We start from the raw sequence: 26,902 nt of genomic DNA, 5'->3' as shown, positions 1-26,902 counted from the left end.
ATTGTTTGTTTTACTGCTAAACAGTTCCTTTCACTTCAGAAAAACTTCCTTTCTAGTTGACTGGTGAGGGTATTTTAGACAGCAGTGTTTTCCAACTAAGACATAGAGTTGCATTAGATTGAGAAGCTTAATTTTGAATGCTTTTGTGGATAAGGCTTTACATACTTATTTTTATAAATACAAAATTACAGTGCTTTTAGGAGCCTGTGGGCAGGTTGGATAAATGTTGACAGGCTGGGCAACTGTGTACACAAGAGCTGTGCCTTCTGTAGAGACCGGCCCTTCAAGAATGGACCATTCTAAAATCAAAAGGCACCATCAAATACATCAGATGTGATTGTTTTACTCGTATTTGTTGGAGTAGAATGAATACTATTTTATGTTATTGGAACAACTCTGTATGTATACCTCTAAGAAGTTTTTCTGTTGTTGTCTTCCAGGAATGACACAGTACGATATGCTTTGGATGTACTAGCCATCCTGACTGTGGTTCCTAAAATCCAGTTGCAGCTGGCAGAACCCGTGGATGTGTTAGATGAAGCTGGCTCTACTGTTTCCACTGTGGGTAAGCTGAATATTGTCCTGATGACTTACACACTTATTGTCCTCTGCTATGTGTTTTTCAGCTGGCTGTTTTTCACCTACAGTAAGACAAGGGTTAAAAATAATTGATGTGTTCAGAGTTATTGTCAGGGATGCAAATAAGTGGGAGAGTAGACTGGTTAAAATTGTGTCATGATTGTGGGGGGAAGAGGTGCCACAGAAAGATAACAGAATATCATGGTGCCCCCGCAGCTTGTCTGCAGCCAAGACAAGGGAGAAACATAAAAGTGGTATTGTAAGATGAGCCTCTCTACCAGCGTGGTTGGATTACAGCTTTGAAGTCATGGTTTTTGTTTTCAAGAGCTCATTAAATACAGATAGAGGCAAATCTACTTCTGCAATTGGACTATTAGGTTCCCTCAACTTCTCAGAAATTCAAGTCTCCTGGGAATATGGCATTTTAGACTATGGAAGAGGAACAATTCTTGTTATTTATTTGAGTTATGCTCTAACTGGCTACCTGCAGATTCAGTATGTAAATGAATGAGATGTGCCTGGATCACATCTAAGGCTTATGCATTAAATGTGGTGTGACTTTTTTTTTTTTTTCTTAAGAAAAAAAAAGGTGGGCAGGATTCTAGATATAGGCAAAAGACAATTTCTTTTGCAGAAAAGCTTTCTTTAGACAAAACATCAGTTCTTTGAGTGAAGGTTTTGATCTTCTGAAGCGGACAGGAAAGTAACAGGAACACTGCGGGGGAACAGAACAAACCCAGAGTTGCATTTTTGCCTGATTCCTTTTGCAAGCCAATGATATGATTTACTTTTTTCCCTTCATATCACAGTCCCCTTCCTTCCTCTATTTCCACTTTGTTAGTATTCATACAAGAGAGCTGCTTTCTGCAGTAAGAATAAGAAGCATGCCTGTACATCTTTCTCTGTGCTGGATATCTCAGATTTTGTGTTTCCAGGCCATGCCTGATCACCTTCTCTGAAAGACTGACTACCTACTTACTGATGACGAAGTGGAGGAGCATCAGTGTAGGATGACGTTTTGCAGGGGAGGTAGAAGGATACATCTTACACTAGTTTGCAGAACTTCAGAAATTCCCACAATGAAGAGAATTACCTATTTTCCTGAAATTTGCTGAAGACTCCCTTACTTGTCTGACAAACTGTGTAAGATATGTTTTAGCATACTAAAGAAACTATTTTGTTCCCTCACTAGGTATTAGTATCATCCTTGGAGTTGCCGAGGGTGAGTTTTTCATCCATGATGCAGAAATTCAGAAATCAGCCCTTCAGATCATCATCAATTGTGTATGTGGCCCAGATAATCGGATCTCCAGTATTGGCAAATTCATCTCTGGAACTCCTCGGCGAAAGCTTCCTCAGGCCCCCAAGAGCAGTGAGCACACATTAGCTAAGATGTGGAATGTGGTACAGTCCAACAATGGCATCAAAGTGCTGCTGTCGTTGCTGTCTATAAAGATGCCAATCACAGATGCAGATCAGATCCGAGCATTAGCCTGCAAAGCCTTGGTGGGGCTGTCACGCAGCAGTACTGTCCGGCAGATTATCAGCAAGCTCCCCCTCTTCAGCAGCTGCCAAATTCAGCAGCTGATGAAAGAGCCAGTGCTTCAGGACAAGCGCAGCGAGCATGTGAAGTTCTGCAAATATGCTGCTGAGCTGATAGAGCGTGTCTCGGGAAAGCCATTGCTGATTGGCACAGACGTCTCCCTGGCACGGTTGCAGAAGGCGGATGTGGTGGCCCAGTCAAGGATCACATTTCCTGAGAAGGAGCTGCTGCTCTTGATTCGGAACCATCTCATCTCTAAGGGCCTAGGAGAAACTGCATCTATCCTTACTAAAGAGGCTGACCTACCCATGACTGCAGCATCTCATTCGTCTGCCTTCACCCCTGTTGCAGCTGCTGCATCTCCTGTGACCCTGCCTCGCACTCCTCGCATAGCTAATGGCATCTCAGCCCGTTTGAGTAGCCACACTTCTGTAGGTTCCACTGCCACCTCTGTCCATGCTCAGGCAAGACCGTCTGCATCCCAAGGTCCACTTGCCCTTCCAGGCCCTTCCTATGCCAGCAACTCTCCTCTGATTGGCAGGATTAGCTTTGTCCGGGAGCGGCCATCCCCCTGCAACGGCAGAAAAATCAGAGTCTTGCGACAAAAATCGGACCATGGCGCCTACAGCCAGAGCCCAGCTATCAAAAAGCAGCTGGACAGACACCTTCCCTCCCCACCCACGCTGGACAGTATAATCACAGAGTACCTTAGGGAGCAGCATGCCCGCTGCAAGAACCCTGTTGCCACCTGTCCCCCTTTCTCTCTCTTTACTCCCCACCAGTGTCCTGAGCCAAAACAAAGGCGCCAAGCGCCAACTAACTTTACCTCACGGCTGACCCGCAGGGCAGCTTTTCCGAAGTACGGAGGGGTGGATGGTGGCTGCTTTGATAGACACCTTATATTTAGCAGGTAAGGAAGAAAAATATTTCTTGATCCCTGTCAGGATGTACCCTGTGCCAACAAGCCTCACCTGGATTCAGGCTGTGCAGTCCCACAGTGGAGTATCCTTGGAGAAAAAAAGGGTTTTAATTCAACAGTGACAAGTGGGAGAGCCTTGAAAGATGTTTTTAGAAGTTGTTCTGTTTCTGTTGTCCTTAGTACATAAAGCACACTTTATTTTTAGTATCACTGTAATTCGTTAACAACATAGACTAATGAAGCTTGTAGCTCTTTGTTCTCCTTTGGAAGGTAAGTATGTAATGCCAGGTTTATACAACAGTGTAGCATAGCCTGGAGGTTGCTTGGCTGACATATGCAAGACAGCAGAATCCGTATTTTGCTCTTGCAGCTGAATCTGTAGCACTGCAAGTTGCTGGCCTTTTTATGTGGCCTTTCTTTGCGGAGGTTAAATTGGAAGATGATACAAAGTTCATAAAAATAAAGGTGATGCATAGATAAAAGCAGATTCACAGTGAAACCAGTTTCACCTTGGGAAATCATGATGCCAGGAGGTTATTTGGCTGATGTGCCATGCCTTCTTGTGCTGAGTATTTCAGAACTGTTAGATTTTTTTGCTAGCTGTCTGTACCTATCTGGGTGATGGCGTTACAGGTTTTCCATCAATCCAACTTTGAAGATAGTCTCCAGGTACTTCAACTTAATGATTTGCTTTAACAGAAGTATGTAATAATGCACAACAAACCCTGAAATGTTGCAATATACTCGCTTGAGTCCTAGTCTTACAGCTGACACTTAGCTTGTCCTAGAAGAAAACTTAAAACTTGTACCTACATGATTTTTCGGGACTGTATTTAATACCATCATGCAGCATTTCAGTTTTGCATTTCTTTTCTCTTTTGGGTGACACTTGTATTTCTACCTTTTCTAGGTTCCGTCCAATTTCTGTGTTCAGGGAAGCAAATGAGGATGAGAGTGGCTTTACCTGTTGTGCGTTTTCTGCAAGAGAACGATTCTTAATGCTGGGTACTTGCACAGGGCAGTTGAAACTCTATAATGTATTCAGTGGACAGGAAGAGGCCAGTTACAACTGCCATAACTCTGCCATCACGCACCTTGAGCCATCCCGGGTAAGTAATCAAGGACTTGTTCTGAGTTTTAGGTCTCACAGCCCTTGTATGTTTTTGGTCTATCTGGATATGTAAATCTAAAATGTACCAACTGGCTGCCCTGCAATGCCTGTCGTTAAAGTACCTGTTGTACTTACATACTTCCTGTCTGTGAGTTCTACAATTATTTTTTTCTTCCCAAGATAATACAGAAGATGCACAATTGCTGTGTGCCTTCATAGGTAATGATTATGTATGCTGGAAGTGGAAAAATGCTTACACTGACTATGTATTTAAGATAAATATGAGATAAGATACTGGAGTTTATATGATCTCCCTTTATTGGAGAAAAAAATCTTTTGGGGGATGATTCTAGGAAGAAATAAAAGTTAACTGATTTATAAGCAGAATGAACTTCACTCACAGGGCATCACAGTTCAGGCATAGATTATCCTGATTTTATCTGCTGTTATTTTAGATCGTTCCCATTCTTATCTCTAATGTTTGTCTACCAAGGGCTCTTTATATTATACACAGTATTAGATACCTAGACTTCATCCCCGTAGGAGTAGTTTAGTAAGCACAAAGTCTGCTTTAGTTTCTGAATTCATGTTGTAAGTGTAAGTTAGAGTGTACAGGTAAAAGGATAACCTCTGTTTTCTCTGTTATTCTTTTCCCTTCCTCCCCTGCCACTCCCATCTGGAAATACAGGATGGATCTTTATTGCTGACATCTGCTACGTGGAGCCAACCTCTGTCTGCGTTGTGGGGAATGAAGTCTGTCTTTGATATGAAGTAGGTATACTCTGATCCCCCTGTGGGGTATGTTGCAGTCGAAGAACCATTCAGTATAGGCAGAAACCTTTAGAACAAACTCTGTGAAAGGGCAGTACAGCACAGCTCTCAGTGTCTCTGTGAAAAAATAAAATGTGCTCCTTTTCTGATATTTAGTGTCTTTCCTATTCTATTTGGTACAGACAGCTTTGCTAAATTCTGACTACATTAAGTCCTATTTAATGCAAGATAGATCAGTAAAATCACTGTTGTCCCTAAAGGCAAAGAAGTATGTTTGTGTTTTTCTTCTCATGTTTGTATATTATCTTGACAATCTCTCTGTAGCCAGTTACAGAATTTTACTAGTGTGGTGATTTGCATGGTGAAATTTTCAGACTTGGGTACAAGCTATATCAGACCTGGTTAAAGCTATTTAAAGTTGACTTCCGTATTTACAATTGTTCCCTCTCTTAAAAAATAGGTGGAAGGCTCTTCATTTTTAAAAGGTTTGACTGTTGTCTACCTTAATTGTAAGCAACAGTTTTGGTGTGACCTATCTTAGGTCAGCCACAGGGCATTCTTCAGATTAAAAGTTTAATGTGCCTCAGGCCTGCATGTGTGTTGGGACGTTCATGACACCATTCACTCCTTACTCCTCTAAGCAGTGTTATAACATGTTTATGGCCAACCCTGTTAATGACAAGTCTGTGAATTTGCTGCTTCTGTTTTTTTCACTGCTCTGCTCTAAAGGCTCTGTCTGTAATAGATACTGTTCTGTAAATGCCAGTGGAGCATTTTGGTATTGTACTATGCCATGGTCAATGGTGAAGGAAAGTCTTTTCTACATTTTTAATTGTCCACTTTGTAAAACCTGCTGGAGGTGTTGGGGTGGCGTTTGTTTCACACAGGCAGCTTGAATCTGCATTTCCTTGACTTCTTCACTGACTCTGTCTCCAGGCATTCCTTCCCTGATGACCAGTATGTGGAGTTCAGCAAGCACTCTCAGGATAGGGTCATTGGCACAAAAGGAGATATTGCCCATGTAAGTACCAGTAAAGGTCATGGTTGTGAAGCTGTGACAAGAATATAATTGTTCACAGGGCGTTTATTAACAGCTCTGGGTTCTATGGTGCTCTGTGTAACTGTTGAGCTAAGAGGCTTTGGAGGAAAGCCTTGAAAGCGTCAAAAAACTTTTCCCTGTGTCTAAGGGTATAAACTTGACCATTTTGAACCAACTGTAGCAAAAGTAATGTGCAATGTGTTCCCTCTGGTTAGTGTTCTGGGTAATTGTAGAATCTGCTTTGGTTTTGTTAATTTGAGAGAAATTGTGCAGGTCTTTTTTTTGTTGTTGTTTCTAAAGTTGACTCTTCTGACTTATTTTTCAGTAATAGTAAAAGTTTCCCTTTAAACAGTAGCTTAGTCAACAGCTGTGGGAAATGTGCTGTTAGAAGTGTCCTCCTTTTGCCTGCCCAAGTTTGCAGCTTGCTATTGGCTAATTTAATTTTTGCAATATATTTTTAGAGAATGCTGTTGGAGTGTTTTGTATGAATACCTGCAAATTAGACAGACACGAGCTTCAGAGTGCTTCTGCTTCTTCTCAGTGCTAATTTTCATTCATTATAGTCAGTGTCTGTTTTGAAACAGTATTTGCATTAAAAGTTGTTGTGAAACACAACGTATTCAAATTAGTTATGATCTTACTTATTGATCTTGATTTGTTTAAGCAAACTGTCTATTCCTGCCCAGTTTTTAACTTGGATTTATCTGGACGTCAGCTCAGTTTGTGTATTGTGTTTGTCTGATAAACTGATTTGTTTTCCAACTCTGGAGAATTTTTTCCCTCTAAGTTTGAACAAGAGCTGTGCTCTGAGGGATGCTACAGATCAGAATTATCTGAGACAATGGTCATTAGTTAAAGCCCTTTTTATCTTGCAATAGTTAGTTGGACCCAAGCTCAGAAAGTTGCTTTTCTGTGTAAATACCAGGAATTGTAACTAGTTTTCTGGTCTTTTCCCTCACTGTGCGCTTTGGAGTTTTTCTGTTTGCCAATACCATCTGCTCTCAAAGCAGTTCCATTTCTAAACCAGTTTCTGGCTAAGTGGTACCTTGTGACTGCAGCTTCCCAGCCCACTTTTCATAATGGGGTTAGTTTCTTTAGAACTAATCCTGATCATATTGAAATATATCAGTGAACCTGCAATGAGTGAAATACTGGCCCAAATGTGTTTTGAGACTTGGTTCCAGCTGTGAAAAACTATTAAAGGACTGGCAGGAAGGGTTATCTTTGGAATGCTCTCACTTGAAATGAAAAAGCAAAATGGGAAACAGGCTGATTCTGGAAACAATCTAGAAGGGGAACATGGGGTGTACTTAGGCACAGATACACTGCAAATTGTGACTAATCTTTCTTTTTCTTTTTAATCTAAAAGATCTATGATATTCAGACTGGCAACAAGCTGTTGACTCTGTTTAACCCAGATCTTGCCAACAACTATAAGAAGAACTGTGCCACCTTTAACCCCACTGATGACCTTGTCCTAAATGATGGTGTCCTCTGGGATGTCAGATCGGCACAAGCCATCCACAAGTTTGACAAATTCAACATGACCATCAGTGGTGTTTTCCATCCCAATGGGCTGGAGGTCATAGTCAACACAGAAATTGTATCCTTTGGCCACTGTGGTAACCAAGGTGCTGGAACCTAAAGAATTTGTATTGATGAACAAGTAGCCGTTTGCAGAAGCTGTGGTAATGGTCTGCTGTGTTCCAGGTTATGTATGGTGACAATGGTTTTCATCTCTGAATTAAGTAGGGACTGTCTGGCAGCTCGGTAATTTAAATCTAGATTCTGCCTCTGATACGGTCTAGAGGAAATACTTAAAACAGAGAGAGAGCGAGATTTTGTTTTCCAATATACTCTGTGGTTCCTCTGCTTTCTTCCCATCCCTTACCAAGATCAACCTTGAAGCTACTGCAGTAACATCCCATGGCTGGGAATGGCATTTAGAGTAAGAGCTTTTTCATTTTGAACACATGGAAGAGATTCTGGTGTTGGAATCAAACTCCAGTTCTGTCATATTTGCAAGAGGGTGGCAGTGAGGTTTCCTGAATGCAATAAATTGTTTGCCATTGCATTGAAATGGATATGGAAACTTTCAATTGTTTGTTGCTCCTTAACCTGTATTTTTTTCAGTGGGACCTCCGAACTTTCCATTTGTTACACACAGTACCTGCACTGGATCAGTGTCGTGTGGTCTTCAACTATACTGGCACAGTTATGTATGGAGGTAGGATTTCTCAGTCGTATATTACTCTCCTTGGTCACCTCTGCCTTGAGATAAGTAGATGCTTGTTCAATTAAATTGTAAGCAATGTCACAACTCACTTGTGAGATTAAAAATCAGCTTATTGAAGAAGAAAATGCATATAATGGCAGGTCTGATGATGCTTGAGAAAATAGTTTTGTCCTCTGTATTAAGTTTCAGTGATCTGCAGTATTAATAAAGGCAGCTCTGGAAGAGTAGATATTAAATGGGTCTTGCCAAGCTATTAAATAAAAAGAGAATTCATGTCAGAGTCAGATTTGATCTTAAGTTGATTAATGGTGGTGCTGAATGGAAGGTGCATTTGTGGAGTAATCTTTCCTTGTATCAGCTATGTTGCAGGCAGATGATGAAGATGACCTTCTGGAGGAGAGAATGAGAAGTCCCTTTGGCTCTTCTTTCAGGACATTTAATGCAACTGATTATAAACCTATAGGTAAGAGTAAGAGAGGAGCAAATATCCTGATCTGAAGGTTTGAAGATTTGTCGAAAGTTCTGTTTAGTAACATTCACTTCTTCCCCTTTGCATGTGTGACAAAACAAATTCTACTACAGCCCGTTCTGATTGAAGCACAAGAATTGGGTTTAATGCTGAAATAGGTTCAAGTATATCCAGTTCATATCCAGTTCAGTGTGTGACTGCCCTACTTGCTACCATTCTGCAGTTCTGGCTTTATTTTCCTTTCCTCTTTCTAAATAGGACATAATCTGAGATAGTAGGTCATTTGGGCAGGATGGCATTGGTCTCATTTCAGGAAGGGCCTTTTTTTTCTTTTCCTATTTTTTTCCTTTATTTCTTTTTCTTTTTTTTTTTTAATCTTCCTTCCCCCCCCCCCCCCATTGTCTTGTTTTTTTCTAACAGCATTTCCCCACGATAGTCATTCAAAATGCTGTCAGTTTGGCTTCCAGCCTGCAAAGCTCCTGGAGCTAAGCTAATTGCTGCTGCAGACATAAACAAATGTGGCTTTTGCTATGGAAAGGAAACACAGCTCGGTCCCCTGCTTGCCACCTATCCTGGAAGATTATTTGTTGTTTACTGTGCTTAGAAAAGCCAATAAATGTGTTACTAAGGGGGGAGATGCTATGCAGAGCATGTTAAGAACTTACCTATCTATTTTTGTGATAGTTTTTGACATTTCTGTTCTTTATTACAGGTTGAGTGAGTTACAAATGTTCATTTCATTTTTATTTCAGCTGTTGTTTCTTGTCCCAATAGTTTACCATCTGCTTTTAGACATATATTGCTAGATCTTTTCTTTCAGTGAGCAGTAAGTTAACCACCAAGTTTGTTTTGTCATGTTTTCCAGCTACAATAGATGTAAAGCGGAATATCTTTGACTTGTGCACAGACAGCAAGGACTGCTACCTGGCCGTCATTGAGGTAAAGGAGCTAAGAATAAACTCTTGTATCTATAGCTGCGGTTTGAGTGCAGTGCTTTTTGTTTCTTTTTAAAACCTCAGAACTGATGATTCTGGAGTTCCTACTATTAAATTCATGTCCTAAGCAGAGATGGTGTTTTGATGATGGTAAAGATGCTGTTAGTTTTTTATTGTCCACCCACAGCAGTCTTGTTTTTCTGCCTCTGATTCTTTAAACTTCCAAACACATTTGCCTCTCTTCTTCCCTCTTTAAAATGTACAGAGGTTTTCCTTCTCATAAGCATAGAGAGAAATGCCTTTTTTTTTTTTTTCTATTTATAGCAAAAAATTCCTGTTAAAATTTGCACTGTATGGAATAACTGGGAATTACAGTCTTCCTGGGGCTTCCCATGGAGCTTTTCTGTGAATCGCTCTTATTGTTTCTTTTTCACTTGCCTTCCTAGCAAAATCCCAGAAGCTAAGGATTTGAAGCAAAAATTGCTGAGTGAAACTTCTGGTCTGTTAAGGGGGAAGTCAAATTAAACTAATGAGTCTTGAACCTGACTGTGTACATGTAATGACTAATTTAAAATCCTTTTGACTTAATACTCTGTGAACTACTGATCCTTACAGGCCAGAAAAAGCAGGTCAAGGATTTGTAGTAGGGTAAGCTTTGTGTTTAACTGAAGTTGGAGTTGCTAAGGTTATGAGGCCAAGATATGAAAATTTTCTTCCATAGAGGTCATTGGAAATGTAACTTCCTGGCATGTGGCAGCAGCAGTTGCTGGGGTATCAGACTGGTGGGTTCTGGAGCTATATGAGAGCTTTTAGCATCCTCTCAAGACGTATGGTACCACGATATGGCAGGGAGGCAAACTCTAAAGCTAGTAGTGTGTGGTTAGGTGAGAACTAAACCAAAGCATTTTAAGGATCCAGTAAAGGTTTTGTTGAATCTCCTACCGAGAGTGTAACTTGTGAATGACAGATGCAAAAAGTAGATATTTATATCACTTCTGGGCTGGTCCTTGGAGCCAAGAAGACTTGTTTTTAGGTCTAATTGTACTGTTGCTAGCAAATGGGATGGAAAGCTTTTAGCAATGTTTCTGTGATTAAGATCAGATGGAGTGTTGAATATGAACGCTGAGCTTAATTCCTGGAGCTAACTGCTTTGTGGGCATCTCCTCTTCAGAATCAAGGGAGCATGGATGCCATGAACATGGATACAGTTTGCAGACTGTATGAAGTGGGCAGGCAGCGTTTGGCAGAAGATGAAGAGGATGAAGAAGAAGATCAGGTGAGAAGTATAGCATTAACTTGGTTGTTCAAGAGTAGCTGTTAGCCATCTACCTGTTCATTTATTGCCCATAAAGTACAGATGCCTCATTTGGTCTCACCTAATGTGAAGTAGATCGCTTTACTGTCAGCATAAACTAAGACTATTGATGTGAACAGTAACTTTGTGCACTGTAAAGCAACATGATAATTTATAGTTTATTTATTAATTCCCTAAGTGTTTCAGTCTTGATCAGAAATTTTTCTGTTTGTTCTGCTTGTTTTTTAAAGTATTTTAACACCCAGAGGGACAGTAATGTTTGAGGGTTTGGTTTGTTTGGGTTTTTTTTCAATTTCAAGTCCCATATTTGGGCGTAACTTGTCACCAATTTCTGAATGAGACACAGCTTGTGACTAATGCAGTTAAACTACACAGTACTTCTACACAGAAGAGGGTTTTAAGAATTTTGAAGACAGCTGTAAGTTTGCATTAGGATGTATTTATTTTCCTCCTTAGATCAGCGATTTGATCTCTGGCAACTTTACAGAAGAGCCAAGAACTGCAATAAGTGCTCCTTCAGGTGCACTTGTTAGCCCACAATACTAACTACAGACAAATTTATAGCTTTTGGGGTGTCAGGTGTGAGTTTTTTATTTTGAACAGGCAAAGATGTTATACTACAGTTCCCTAAAGACTTTAGAGGCATTATGCTCTACTCTTTGGTGTCTGCATTCTAGTAAATCATATGCTTGTATCTTCTGTGAGAAAAGCTGACTTCACCTTTTTCCAAAGAATGCCATCAGGTAATATTTTGGTGGTGTTTTTTTTTATTTGGTTGTTTTTTTTCACACTGTGTGGAACGCTGTATTTCCGATACCCTCTCTGTCTCTGAATCTTCCTGTTGCTAGGTCAGAACTCTTAGTTCAGCTGACTGGACAGCAGATCCTAGGAAAGATTAATTTTCTTTGCAGTTAGTTGTTCCTATTACAATTTCACTGTAATTCTGAAGATAAAGCAGAAGTTCTGTTTTGCATACAGTTTGCTGTCCTGTCCTCTCAACATGCTACAAGGATGCAGTTGAAGTCTTGGCATTCTTATGAAATCATTGGTTACTGTTTCTATCCCTAGATGGGATGGATTCAGTTTAGCAAATTTTAGGATAAGTGAAGAGGAAAGTTCCTTGGGAAGCAATGAAGAAGGGGGAAATTACTGTTCCTTCCAAAGTGGTTCTACTTTCTAGCCATCCAGTGCTTGCCTCGAGCAATAGTTTCAGTTTTTGTCTCGGCTTCTACTATTTTTGTTCACGTATTTTCTTTATAAGATCTCAAAAAAAAGTTTGTAGCAGAAATTGATTTTGTATTGTACAATGATTAACTAGCAGCTATCAAGACACTGTTTTGCAATATTGGTGGTAAGTGTTGACTTAAGTGGAGAACTGTATTTGTATAAGACGCAGTCCGAATGCTGTTGGTTCCAGGCTGTAACACTAGGTACTGAGCAGAGATAAGGTGTCTCCCATCCATCACGTGTGACAGGGGATGCTTCATGCCTTACAAATGGAGGTGTCCCCAGGCAGAATTGAAGTGTACTAAAAGCTTTTCTGTACAGCTTGTGGAGTATTCAAACAAAGCTGTTCTGGGATTGATTTGCAAGCTAAGAGTCACTACCTGGTAGTGCATAATTGCTGCTTTTTATGGTTGTCATTTCTGGTGTGTGTAGATGTTTCCTAGATGTCTCTTTAGTAGGAGAGATAGATTTGGTTTTAATATAAACAACACCTATGAACCCCAGTTCAATTTGATCTATATATATTTAGCAAAACATAAACTAACCTCTTGCTCTCTGTCCCATAGCTGTTCACTGCTGTTCTTCCAGGTTTATTCTAGTCTTAGACTTAAAAAATATAGCTTTTTGTCTCCATAGAGACACCAAGCACTGAGCTAGAATGAGTAGACACTTTCCAGAATAAGGATGGGATCTCTCTGGCACACTTGTCTGTTAAGGCCAACAGAGCAACTTGTTTTCTGTGTATACATATGCTCACATGTGTAGGTGTTTACTACTTGCCTAGTTAGTTTCTGTGATTAGGCTTTGAAAAATTGGAAATAAACTTTCAAACTTGTTGAGACTTCTCGCAGATATTCAAAAACACCTTCTGGCTAAAGAAAGATGTTTGCTGATCTTTTTCATCAAAGTGGTGTGAGGAGAAATCATGTAAATCAACATTAATCTGGTATCTCTTCGGTCAAGATTTTTAGAGCAGATATTAATCTGTTTGACCCCTTTGTCTTCACACCTTCATTTTATGCATATATGTATATATTTTTTTATATGATCTATGTGGGTCCAGGAGTACAGTTTTTTGCCCATATAGAAAGTAATAAGTACTCAAATAGAAGCATGTTTTGTGGGCAAACCTTGCTTGGAAATCATGTGACACAGAATAAAATCTCTCTAAAAATTGTGCTTGAGACAAGTTAAGAACTGTGGTGAAAAAATCTGCCTGATGTTTCTTACTTTAAATTTTGATGACTCATAATGCCAGTTTGGACAAGTGTCAGCTGATCACTCTGTGACAGATTTTTGAGAAGCCAAAGGCTAAGAGTCTGTGAAATGAACCTGGCAGAGTTATTTGCCCTACAGATATTTTTCAATTCCTTCTCTCATTTAAGCAAAGAAACAAAACAACTATATTAGCCTCCCTTTCTCAAACAAAACCCTATAAAATCAACTGATCTGTTACATAAATTACCCTCCAATGAAATGATCAGGCTGATGTAGCTGGCTTGTGCATGGTCCTGCTGCAGTAAATGTCTGTTTTGTTTGAAATACTTGAGAATAGTGGCATGGTAGCAGGGCTCTTCCTTGGCTGTTGCACCAGCCTTTTGTATGAGATCTCTGGCAAGCTGCCTTTTCCAAATTATGGCCACTGATCCAGGGATGTCCAGCCTCGTTAAACAGAACAAATGCTAAATGGATACAGATACTCTGTAGTCTGTACTTACTACAGTAACTGAGGGAAGTGAAGATGAAACACGCTCAGTAAGAACTGGTTTGTGAGCTCATTTGGTTGTAAATTTTACTCCAAAAATATTAGTCTTTCTGCCTTCAGCTTTAATGAGTTTTGTGTATTATTTCACTGTCAGGTAAGTGTCTAAACAGGTCCTTCAGTGACCAACAGTCTCGCAGGTATTTGCAAGACTATGTTCAGCCTATGGGGAAATAGGCAGAGCTCCCTATTCTTCAGTTTGCATCAAGATCGTCCTCTTCTTCCTCCTGTATTTGCCATTGCTTTGATACTCTTTCAGAGTTAGACTTGGCAAAAATAAGATGGGTATCTGAGCTACTACTACAGATACTGGACCATCTTTGGTTGTTACCTTGCTTAGTTCTTACTTACTTCCCTTTTTTTGGCTGATTAGTATTGAATCTTGGTAATCTACTGTCTTCTGTAATGAGGCAGACAAGGAATTTCAGATGAAACGGTGCAAAGGAAAGTGAACGTGTTGATCTGGTCTAGAAATGGCACGTGGCAGTCACTACAGGCTAGAAAAGGAGACTTCAGAAATATGAAGTGATCAGAAAAGCTCTAACCAAGGGAATTGGCTGACCACAGGGTAGACTGAAAGCTGTGAGGCTTAAGTCTGGATGACTTGATCTGCTGAGTGGGTTACAGGATTTTCAGTCTGTACATTTTTACCTCTTTATTTTGGTATTTCTTTCTGTATTAGTTCTTTAAGGCCTATGTTTCTCTCTGTGGTACATGATGTGGATGACGTTGCGTTGTGAGGCTCAAGTAGTATTCTCCCTTATTCTCCTGTTCAGAGAGATTTATGGCTTCAGCAGCAGTTTGCCATACCTAGCTGTCCCTGTCCTATAAAGTGTGTTCTACTTCTTTTGCCAGAACTGAAGAACTGTTAATTATCCTGCAGTGCTTCTGGGCTATCCAAATGGTGATGGTAGGTGTGTAATTTGTCTTTTTGCATTGGTTTAGAAAATTCTAGGTGATGTGAAATGAAAGCTTTGGAGATAAGGCAGTAAAGACTCAAAAGACAACCACTATTCTAACATGTGGTTTAGCCAGGATGGAGAATGTTTTTCCTTAGCTTTCTGTGGGATCTTTGTGATCCCAGTTTCTACTTTTATTTTAGGATTCTCTCCCTATCTGCGTGCAACAGCAATTCCACTGCACTTTTATTGCTGTTGGTTTGATACAGGTTTGTTTTCATGCTTATACTTGTTTGCTGGGGAAAAAAACCCGCAAACCTTAGTCCGTATTGGGACATGAGTTTGAGAACCATCAGACCATGGTGGTGCTTTGTCATTACAAGCTACCTAGAATGACTTATGTCATCAGGGGCCCTTAGTTTTTCAGGAGCTGTTCCTGTAACATTTGAAGACACGATTTATTTTGAAATCTTGCTTGAGATGAAATGATTTATAGGATAATAGCTGGGAACAAGCATTTTCAGACAAATGTCTCAACTGATAATAACATAGTATGTTTGCTGCACATCTTAATAGGAATCTTTGGACTTAGTTTCACCAAGGGAGGTTAAGTAAAGAGTGGTTTCCATCAAAGACCTGTTTACATAAGACATCCTTTGAACAGGCATCTCCAAAACAGACACGTAAAAAAAAGTTTTCCCAGTACCTGCACTTCTTACTACATTTTTAGATAGCAGCAAACTCCTATGACGGCCGCAGCCTCTTCTGCTATTTCAGAATCTAGTTTCATGGCTAGTGACAACAGAGGAAATTCTTGGAAAGGGAAAAGTAGTTTGAGTTTTCAGAAGACTAGATCTAGCATTGTAGAGAAAACCAGCTTCAGCAGAGATAAAAGCATATTCTTCCTGTTCAGTGGCAGAAATCAAAGGCTGACTTCCTCTCACCTAACATATCTTTCTAGAATTCCCAGAATAATTGGGATTCAAGAAAGTAAAAGCTGCCTTAGCTGTGATGAGAAATGTTGGTCAGAAGCTTGAGGAAATAAATGGGCAGATTCTTGTCCATTTACCTGCCAAATTTTGAAATTCCTTTACACATGGTTGGGTTTTGCTGTGAAATTAAAGCAATAGGCTTATTTTTGTGAGTGGGAATTGTGAGATCAGTGAGAGGAAGGAAGAGAAGCAGATTCAGAAATGGCACCTAGTTTTGGACTCCTTATATAATTTCTGAGCCCTACAGCACAGAGAATGTTATAGTCACAATAGAACATATTTATCACTAGCACTAAGGAATATATTTAACTGTGAAATTATGACTTGCACATGCCTCAAAGAGATGACAGTGACTTTAGAGTTAAACTGATTATCATCAGGTACATGCAGTCATGTTACAATGAAAACATTTCATAGGCAAAACCGGAGTATTGATCAAAAGAGTCCCAATTGAACACGCCAATCCAACAGAGGCCTGGTTACTTTAAAGGTTTTGTTTATCCGTGTCATGGATGCTTTTCTCATTCATCACAGGTAAGTAGTCATTGTTAGACAAGTTAGACCTACTTACATAGACTAAGAGAATAACTGCTTTTTTATTTCTTCACTCCATGTTTTGCCTCTGTGACATACTGTGTGCTGTGTGCTGTTTCCTGTATTAAATCTGCACATACCTACATCTGCGTAGAAGCCTATGGTAAGATTCCTTGCTTGTTACATATAGTAACTTCTGCGCATTCCCAGGCTTCTGAGTTTTTAGCTCTGTGACCTCATTAATAGCTGTGAAGAAGTAGAACTTCTAACACTGAAGTAGCCAAGAATGTAAAAGTAGGTGCAGCCCTATAGTGTGAAAGAGGTGAATACTTAGAATGAATTTAATGGTATGATAATAGGAAATGAGTTTGGTCTTGTTAGCTGAGGGGAAAGATGGGGTCTAGGTAACCTGGGATGTGAAATTCCTTACATGCTTGACCCCCTAGAAGGACTGTTGGCTATATTTAAGCTTTTTCCACTGCCAAGTGTTTAGGGAGTGGTAAGAATTGGGTGGTGGAGGAGTTGGATAGAAACTCTTTAAGTGACTGAAAACCAGACATTGTCACTCCTGAGAATTGCATAGCAAAGGATTACAAAGTTCCAATATGCTACACAGATGTTTTGGAAGCAGAGAGAACAATTGTCAGAAGATATGACAAGGGGATTGTCTGTGGAGAAAGATAAATCACTAAAACAGGGAGAGATTTGTTCCTCTGGAGTGAAACATTCTTCAGTGAATGTGTGTTTGAACAATGATTGAATGTTCTTTTTTATGAAAGCAAAGCCCCTTCTCATGCTTGAAATAGGTAGTAATTAAAATAATACTGGTAATTTGGAAGAGAGCAGATTATTAAAAGTGTGTTTGGTTTTCTTTAGGAGAAACTTGGGGGAGGAGCTGAAAGAGAGGGAGAAGTAAACTTGTAGGTGGTTTCTTGCAAAAGCAAATAAATTGCCCAAAACAATGAGACTGTAGGAAACCTGAATTTATTTACCAAGAAAAACCCCCAAACATTAGAGAAAATAAACAGTTTTGAGAAGCGGATGCTTACCAGCAGGTTAGGCTTAGCTACAGATAGTCAGAAGTGAATTAAATATGAGCTGAAAGATTTTTAAAAACGGGGAAAGCTTCACTGACATTTGGTTAACTGTTTTGCAGGTAGGGAGGAGGCAGCCTTATAGATGGAAGTGAGAATAGTTAGAGTGATAATAGAGTAGTATCCTATAGCGTGATTCAGACTGAGAGGTGCAATAGCGATTGTGTTTCCAGAGGAAAGGACTGTTGCTGGAAAACACCTGCAGGTGAGAGGTGTTTGCTTGGAGGAGAGTGTGGGGCTGGGCAGGAGCATCTAAGTGTTCCTGCTCCGGCAGGGGGGTTGGACTAGGTGATCTTTCGAGGTCCCTTCCAATCCCTGACATTCTGTGATTTAGTGAGCAGCCAGGAGAATGAAGGAGCTGAACAGTTCATCGAGCAGCAGAGAACTGTTGATGTAAATACTTGGCTTGGACTGTGAACCAACTCCTAGTAGAGGAAGAAACAGTTAATAAGGTGTTAGATGAAGCTTTTTGTAACAGCTGAAACCATGTCAAATAAGCAAAAAATCAGTGACCTGTAAATCTCAAAACTGAGTTACGGTTTCCAAACCTAATATCAGCAATTGAAAAAGACCCATGGGATCTTATAACAGCCAGCCCACTGTAACTTTGAGAGGTTATGTAATCTGCAGTTGAGAAGTCTCAAATTCTGTTCATCTGGCCATAAACATTTTTTGGATTCAAGAAATGTAAGAAAACTCGATAAAAAGTCTTAAGACTCCTTATAAAGCAAGCTGGTGTATTTTTATATACTGCAGACCTGCAGTGTTGTAAGCCGTACTTCCTGAAAGCACTTTTGTACATATGCTGATTTAATGTTAAAATACAGTGCAGAAATATGTTAAAATAAAAATAAAAATCAAAGTTCTGCCTAGTTAACATATTTTTCATCAGAGTTTGAATAAATGAAAGACAGGGCGATTCCTGAGCTTTTGAATGTTTTTTCTGAGAGACAAACACTGGTGAATATGTTAACTGTCAATAATCTATACTAACCAAAAAGACAGATTTTGTGGATTTCTTATGTGCAAAATGAATGGGTAAAGGGAAACCGGGAGAAAGTCGATTATGATGATGAAAGTCTTATGAAGTGTGTGCAAACTTGTATCAAAGAACAATATGGAAGAAAATACATAACACTGGAGCAAGAGGAAAGGGTATTTTCTAAGCTCTGAATGGGCTGTAAATACTGGCAACATGAAGAATTATGTCCAGCATGTTTTTGTGACAGTGCTGCCACCCCTGCATATGCCATTCCTTTAGGGGATGTTTAGTTTTTTGCTGACTTTTGCTGTTTTATATTACTGGCTTACATTCTTAAGGCTTTTTGAGTTGAACTGATAGAAACCTTTTGTATAAATGGCCTTTTTTAGCCTAAGCTACTCTTTATTAGTTGAGTCAAATTAACTCTTTAGTAGAGTCAAACAATTCCTGAGTTAAACTGCGGCCTGTCCTTGTGTGGACATCCTGCTTAGGTCTGTGGGTAGCTATTCCACACCGAAGCTGCAGCCTCCCTCTTTGCTCTCTCCTTGTAATTATAACCAGGGTTTTGTCTTGTTCTCTTGTTCACTTTACATTTCCAGCTTTGTATTTGTTCGTTGCCTTATTTTTGCAGTCTTTTTGCTTTAACTGGGGTGAAGTCAGCACTGTAAGTGTTGATGCAGAGCAGTGGGTCCAGGAAGCCATTTTGGGTATGAAACAGGGTAGGTGTTTCACAGATTAAAATTATTTTATTACAATTGTGATACTGTGTTTTTGAAAAGCAGAAAGAGTTGACCGTCCACGTATGTTGATACAGCATTGCAGCTGTTGTGTGGTGTCATCTGTGTATGCTGGAGATGACAAAAAGTAGCACTACTACAGTATTGTGAAGATGACACAGAAAACCCCTAGTATTTGTATTCACTATAATATATAATAACATTAATGTATATGTATGTAATATATAATTACAAATTTGAGTGTCATTAGAGGTCAGTGGGTATTCTGCTTTATAGTGTTCTACTCTTGGCATCTGCCAAGATAAAGCTCCCTCAAGGTAACCCTAAATTTAGGTATCAATAAGCAATTAATATACCTGAATCACTGTGTAAGTAAAATGGGTAGCAATGTGACATCTTTATTCAAAAGCTGGTCTCTATCATGTCCTTCTGAGTGTTACCTACTCTATTTAAAAGGAGTATTTGATTTTTTTTTAATTTTTTTTTCATTTTTCCTCCATCGTAGCCTCAGGTTGGGTTTGTTTGTACTCTTACATGAGTTACATGGGAAGAGGGGGTTTGGTTGGACTGTGTTGTGATAACAGCAGGTGTCAGGCAGTGAGTCATAGTGCTGACAGCGAGGTAAAATGTTTTACAGAGATAAGGTGATGAGACGGTCAAGCTTGTGATTCTACAATACTGCCCTCGTGCCTTCTGTAAAGAAAACTGGCAGCTGGGAAGTGGCTTCTGTTGGAGAGGGAGGAGAGTGTTCTCCAAGGCAGCAGAGGAGTTATGTGAGCACTCCATGAACAATTCTAGTTCTGATCTAAGCAGCTTTTACAGAGAACAACCCAAATAGAAGAATATCTTTAGGCATCTAAAGGAGTTAGCAATGGCTAAGCCAGTTCCTTGATATTGTTTAAGTCACATGGAGTGTGCTAGTCCATGGGTTCTGTGGATCTGCTCACTCCAGTGAGCAAGACAACCACATATCCAGGCCTGTTTTGCACAGATGTGCATGCGGGGCCTTCTTTCCAGCAGCACCTCTGTCATTGCCCAAAGCTCTTGGGAACTACTGATGAGTAGGAACTTATTTTGGCAATCTTTTCCTTCACAAATCCAGATACGGTTTGGAATAAATGTTCTGCCTGTCTTCCCTTGTGACATGGCAGAAGGATTCTTGTCAGTGCTCTCACTAGCATGCTCCCATGAGTGCCTGGGGAAGGCATGCCAGTTTTATCTGTTCGGCATCCCCCACGTGAGGCGGTTGGGGCATCTGATGAGGATACAGCCTTGATATCCATTAGCAGGCTGGGTATCACTTACACATGAGCTTGTGAGGAGAGACCAGGTGGAGTCTTTCTCAGCTCTATTTCCCACAGACTGGTTTTGGATGCAGAAGCTCCCTGTGCATTCCTAACAGAAATGCCACCACATACACGCAAGCCTTGTGTTTCTAGGCTGGCGTATTGCAGTGTGCCTGCAGAGGCTTGTGCTTGGAGATCGCTCAGAAGCTCATGCAGAATTAACTTGCCTGTTTCTTAGCAGACACACCACCTTTTCCAAGTTCCTGTTTGCGTTCTTTAAAACGTGACAAGGTGCAGGGTTTTTGCTCTTGACCTGCGTTCCGGATCACTCGTTCAGCTCTCTCTGTCACATGCACACATGACTTCTTGTGATATGGTTTTCACACTATTTTCTGGTTTACGAAAGAGAGGTTTGATTTAGACCTCATCTTACTGTCCCTAGGTGTTTTTTAAATGTGTGGCCTGATTTTAATCCCCTACTTCAGATTAAGTAATTTAAACTTGAAAGGTGAATCATTGATTTCAGTTCTCTCATCTTCTGTTGCCATTTGTATTTTCACAAAGGACTTTTTCCTCACTGGTTGGTATAATCCCTCAAAGTTAATTTGCAGCTGAATATACACCCTTTCTGTGTACTTTGGCACTTGTCAGCCAGAAGAAATATTTAGCTTTATACAGCTATATTTTATTTCATCCTATATTTAAAGGATGATATTGCTATATATGCCTTGCCTTAAGCTTAAATGAAAATGTTGATACAATAGTATTTCAAATTCCAATAAATACATTAAATGTTAAACATAATCAAATTCAGTAGTTTGGGCATTTTCTTGTAAGTAACTGTGGGTTAGATATGTAGGAAAAAATGCTTTCAGAAATTCCTCAGATGTGGCAACAAAGAGGGTACCTAACTAATTTCAGAATCCTTTAGGCTTCAACTACTTGGACTCTAAATGAATCTTGTAGACAATACAGTGTTTTCCTAACATCTACAGTTGTGCCTCTGTCTTCAGACACTGAAAAACTTGGCTTAATTTTTCACAGCTTTTTAAATAAATTGGTCACCTCCTTTCCAGCTTCAGAGCTTCTTAGAGACTGAAAAAAAGGAAAATAAACTCTCCTGCCTTTTCAGCTTTTAATCAGTTTTTCAGTTCTGAATGGAGCAATAAAGTTTCAGACACTGGTCTGCAGATACTGCATAGAACAAAAGTAAAAGTTATTAAGGCAAAGGCCTTTATGCTCCATTCAATATATTTTATAGAAATTTTTTCTTAGTATGGTACTACAGTTTAAAACTGTGAACTGCAAGTAAGATGTTTCCTCTCCCAGTCTGTATACAATGCAAAAAGCACTGTACATTTAATTGAGGACTCATTGTCTGAAAGTAAAGTTTGTAATTGCCTAAAACAGGCGTAGGCTTTAATACAGGTTGTTTTAATTTTATACTTCGTATAAGCTCTTTCAGAAGGAAAACTGTATGTAGCAAACCCATGTTTTTATACTGTATCCTCCATTTAAATAACATAGCACTTCTGGCCACTAGAGGAAACTAGTCTGCCTTTTGCAAGTGAAGAAACAATAACATTTGCCCAAGCTTTTTGGCATTCCTTATTTCTTTTGCCTATGGCAGATGTTGGATTTATGTGGGTTTTTTTAATAGCACTGGCTGAAGAAAAGTCGGTTGGGAAGATGACAGTAACGTCTTTTTCCTCTGTCCTTTTAGACCAGACGTGTCAAACTCATTTTCATCAGGGGCCACATGGTTGCCTTCAAAGGGCCAAATGTCATTTTAGGACTGAGTCATTTTGGGGCTGAGATTTGACACCCCTGTTTTAGACTTAAACAGCACAGTGTGTGTATGGTGAGAGGGACCAAACTAACCCTTCAAGTGGGTTGTTAAATACATATCTTAACCACTTCATAAGTTTGCAAAATGTGTTCCCTCCCTAAACAAAGAGGCAATTAAACTGAATGACTTGAGAGCTGCCTTCCTGCCACGTGAGAGCATTCTGTTAGCGAAAAAGGGTGTGACTGACAGCCGTGCAGGTATACAGAACCTTGGCTTTGAGTCCTGGAGACCTCCCGGACTTTGCCTTGTGATGGCACTTCTTGGCTGCTCATTTGTCTGGAAGAACGATAGGACTGTAACAGCTTCTTCCCACTCAGTTTTATCTGCCAGATACAAATTTCTGTATTTTATCTACAATGAGAAATTCAGTTCCTTTATTGAATGCAAATTCCTACGGTTTGATAGAGAAAGATCTTGATCCAGAGGTAAATGCCAAAGATGAGACTCCTGAGCTGCTTTAAACAGTTCCATCATCCGAGATTGAGTGATTCAGGGATCGGTTGAGGCTAATAGTGTCTTTGCCTACATTTTACATCTCATCTAAACTGGGAGTGACTGAGAGACTGAACATCCATGCTGCATGCTGTTTGATGCAAAGTAGAGGTTTTGGTCCAGTTGAAACTAAAGCAGTTTGGCAATCTTTTGCTACTAAAGTAGCAACAAAGCCGTGGATTAACAGATCTGATTGCATGTCCCTCTGAAGTGCATTGTGGTGACTCGTGGTGGTGGCCAGTACTGGAGAGGAGCTTGAGGCAATGGTACCTGTGTTGCACCAGCATTTTGCAGATAAGACTTCGCAGTCCTGCAAATGACCTAATGTGTGCCATGATCTGTAGTTGTGGTGAGAAGGTGTTTATATGGGTGATGGGAAACTGTTTATAATGTGTTATCTCTGGATATGGGGAGAAGTGAAAACAGTAGGTTTGTTTTCTTCAATTCTTATTCCATCTTACATTTATTTTAATGTCTGCAATGGACTATTTTTGCTGTCTTTATAGGAGGAAGAAGAGCAAGAAGAAGAAGATGATGATGAAGATGATGATGATACAGATGACCTTGATGAACTAGATACAGACCAGCTGCTGGAGGCTGAGCTGGAGGAGGATGAGAACAATGAGAATGCTGGTGAGGATGGAGAAAATGACTTTTCTCCCTCCGATGATGAGGAGCTTGCCAACCTCCTGGAAGAGGGAGATGAGGGTGAAGATGAAGATTCTGATGCTGATGAGGAAGTTGAGCTGATTCTTGGAGACAGTAAGTGTGTGCCCAGCTTGGTGACCACAGGTGACCTTGTTCTCTGTTTAATGTCCTGACAAATATGCCACATCTAAGCTTTCCCTGAAATGACTTAGCTGGCTTCCCACTCTTTTGGTATGAAAGGCACAGATTATCATGTGTCTTCACCTGTGGCCTTTCAAAGTAATTATTGGTAAAACCAGCTTTTATCTGAGAGAACAACTGAGAGTTCTGGAAAGGAAGGCATTTCCTTTCTTTAAGTGCTCCCAGGTGTGTGTGCGTGAGAACTTATAGGCAGGCCACGAAATTCCACGTGAAGAAACCTTGTGTGATTGCTTGTCTGTCCTGCCCTTTGTTCTTGAACTGTTACCTCACCTGTCTTCCCTGCCTTATTTGTACCTGTAAGGACAGAAAAGTGGGTTTGGTCCTTGATGCTATTCTTTATCTTTTTCTTTCTCTTTTGCAATTGCTTAAGTGCAAAACCAATGTGGCATTTCTGACTTCACTTCCTTTTCCAGACTATTCTGCAGCTAGTGTAACTTTGGGGATAAAATTTAAATTGTTCTCTTTTTCTGGTGTGCCACAGACACAGAGATTTGAAAGGTTAACAAAGTGTGTGTGTGCGTGTATAAGAAAGAAAGTTCTGAACTTGTTATGTGGTGATTCAATTTGGAAAAAGACTTCATGAGGAGGAGAAAGTGAGTAGGATAGCATCTGGCTTGGGATTTATGACACCAGATTCTGTTCCCTTTTCTGCAGCACAATTTTTGAGTATGCATAGTCAGACCACTTAGTTCTTTTTTAATTTCCAAGCTGTAAAATGGGGATAACGTAGTTACCTTAAGTTAAAAAGGTTGGTAAGGATAAGCAATTACAGCGTGCAAGGTGTTTGAAGCCTTGAAGTGACAGGAGATTAATGTGAGAGCTGAGGTGGAAATCAGTCTTCTCTGCCGATGCACTGGAGGATTAAGCATGCCGGCCTCTGTTTTGGCACTGCTGTGGCTGGCGGACTCATTCATGTCCCTCTTTTCCATTAGAACGTAGCTCAGTTGTTTTTAAGGATGTGGCCACATCAGTATTCTGTGGGGTCAGTCTGCTGTTCTCTTGAAGATAGTAGGTATACAATGCAGGACCATGTAGGACACTTAAATAGCTCTGATTCATTAATAGTATACTGCAGTTCAACATTTTGGTATCGTGGATAGTTTCTGCCTGTCTCGGTAGCTGGCAGGACCTTCTTGACACAACTCCACTTCTGTTTCCTGAGGGAAGGAGAGCATGCGGGGTGCTGTAACTTGGATTGTCCAAGGGGCAAGATGGAGGGGAGGTTCCAGCCATTTCAATAACTATTCCTGTAACAAAACTAGGTGCTACTTGACATTCCATTGTGCTCTGCAGAGCACTAGGTGTTACGAAATAGCCACGTCTCTGTATTGTTTATGGATTGAACCACTCGATCAAAACTTGGATCTGGTGTTGCTGTGGAGCTGCAGCTCTGCCAGGCTGACATATGGGTGGTCCTTGCACAGGGTTTGATGAGTGGGGTTCTGCAGCTTCTCTGACTTCAGCCTCATCTGGCTTGCTTTCGTTACTCACCCAGCAAGAACAATTAAAATTTCCCTCTTATTTGCTTGTGTTGTGTTTCAGAATTAAAAGTTGTACAGGCACTGACACTGCTTTAAAGTACATATCTGAGGCGTGGTGGTGTATTTAGAGTGCTTCCTACTGCAGACCCTCACTGTGTTTGTTATGAACCTCCAGAACATACAGTGGAGGTGCTTCAAAACAAAATAATTCAAAGAACAGCTGAAACAGGGGAGTGAGTGGCTTCAGTTCCTCTTGCTTTAGAAGAGATTTTATTTCCTTTACATGAATAATCCGTGGAGAACCTTTTAAATATAGATTTGTCTTCTGCTTTGTCACCACCTTGAGTAAGGTAGTTCTGTTTGTGCTATCCAACATAGTTTATGCATTGTGCAGATCTTTCAAGACCTTGCTCCTGGGCCAGTGGGGTGACCTTTTTGAAATGCACGTATGATGTAGGCTGGAAGAAAGAGGTGGAATTCTCACCAGCAGCATGGCTGACTCTTGCTTCCTCTTGTCTTCTGTAGCTGAAAATGGCAACTTCCAGGCTGGTCTGTAAGTTTCTGCCAAGCAGTTAAGTGCAGTCAGGCTGAATTATAACATGGAGTTCAAAACTGGAACGTTGTGTGGTGGACTGGAGAATAGAGAGTTGGGAGCTCCCTTTTCAAAGCTTTCCTCTGGTGTTTTACAAAAACCCACCAACTTTTTCAGATTCTATTATTCTCTAGAGTTTCTGGATTGCTTTTTTGCTTTTGCTTCCTTCCCTCTTACTGCTTAAGTGTAGCTGCTGCAGCACTGGCTGGTGTTTCACAGCTCCCCTTACATGGCTGTAGCTGTTCTGGGAGCACTGGTGACCCCAGCTTAGGCTCGGTCTGGTGGATGGTGAGACCAGAGCATCCCTCGCTGAGCACAGTGGAAGGGCAGCTGGCTGGTGGTCAGGGAGGAGGGTTGGGGGAAGGGTTTGTATCCTCTGCTGCTTGCCTATGATTTTTTTTCCCTAAGGAAAACATCTGAGAAGGAGTGAACCTTCCAGAAGGTCTTGCTTACCTTGACAGGCATTTTAGAGATCCAGTATAACTGAGATGGCGCAGAGGAAGTCTTGGTGTCTTTTTTTTTTTTAAAAAAAACCCTATTTTTAACACCTAGTTAACTGCAGCATCCAATGAATTCACATAAGAAAAAGAGCCAACGTCACCTCTAAGGTAAGGCAGGAGACCTCTTGCTGCCAGAGCTGCTACCACTTCCCTCTTGCACAACTGAGGGAGGAGAGATCTTATGTTTTAAGATAAAAAGCAAGCGTGTGTGTGTGCGTAACTGCTTCTGGCAAATCCTTTCATGTCTTTGTTGTGTACCACAATGAATAAAACCAGGAAAAGCACAATTTGCAGGTCACCTTTAGTGAGTGTCATGTAGTTAAATTCATTACAGAAACCTTTGGGTTGCTAGAGGAAGGTTCTAGCTGGGTGGGAGCAGGTGGATTGCTTCCCCTTCAGTGGGAAGGTCTCCCACTGAGCTGTGCAGAGGGGAGTGACAGGCGGATAAAAACCTAATACTGAGAAAGTCTGGGTCTGACTTAACTGCGTAATTAGTTAGCCCTATGAACATTATACAGAGGCCATATTTTGCCACATCAGGTTGGTAGAACTGTCAAGCTTGCTTTCAGGTCACAGCTGTGAGGAGTGACTGCCAGATCTGTCCAGCCCCCAGCACAAGGAGCTATTGCCCCTGGCTGTGCATAGTAAGTTGTGCAGGCAGCTCACGTGCAGGTGACTTATCGCTGGTGGCCTTCTCCCCACCTCGTCA

At 40.5% G+C, this 26,902-nt stretch overlaps 1 protein-coding gene across 5 annotated transcripts in view; it reads left to right on the top strand.

Annotated features, from left to right (window-relative positions):
* DCAF1 (DDB1 and CUL4 associated factor 1) overlaps window positions 1-26,902 on the top strand; it is a 56,922-nt gene that overhangs the window by 28,730 nt on the left and 1,290 nt on the right. For 3 of the 5 annotated variants that reach the window (XM_065075222.1, XM_065075220.1, XM_065075221.1), the window contains exons 13-23: window positions 441-565; window positions 1,772-3,032; window positions 3,952-4,150; window positions 4,841-4,923; window positions 5,860-5,944; window positions 7,332-7,565; window positions 8,096-8,189; window positions 8,557-8,661; window positions 9,533-9,606; window positions 10,774-10,878; window positions 23,278-23,533. In XM_065075222.1, coding sequence (XP_064931294.1) covers window positions 441-565; window positions 1,772-3,032; window positions 3,952-4,150; window positions 4,841-4,923; window positions 5,860-5,944; window positions 7,332-7,565; window positions 8,096-8,189; window positions 8,557-8,661; window positions 9,533-9,606; window positions 10,774-10,878; window positions 23,278-23,533 — 2,621 coding nt within the window. Of the gene's footprint in view, window positions 1-440; window positions 566-1,771; window positions 3,033-3,951; window positions 4,151-4,840; window positions 4,924-5,859; window positions 5,945-7,331; window positions 7,566-8,095; window positions 8,190-8,556; window positions 8,662-9,532; window positions 9,607-10,773; window positions 10,879-14,761; window positions 16,484-23,277; window positions 23,534-26,245; window positions 26,302-26,902 lie in introns of those variants that run through there. The other 2 variants (XM_065075223.1, XM_065075224.1) reach the window with 2 other exon arrangements.

This window comes from Columba livia, chromosome 10 (genome assembly GCF_036013475.1).
Source record: "Columba livia isolate bColLiv1 breed racing homer chromosome 10, bColLiv1.pat.W.v2, whole genome shotgun sequence".
Lineage (NCBI taxonomy): Eukaryota > Metazoa > Chordata > Aves > Columbiformes > Columbidae > Columba > Columba livia.
Note: the sequence above shows the minus strand (reverse complement) of the source record. Positions and strands in the feature narration are given on the sequence as shown.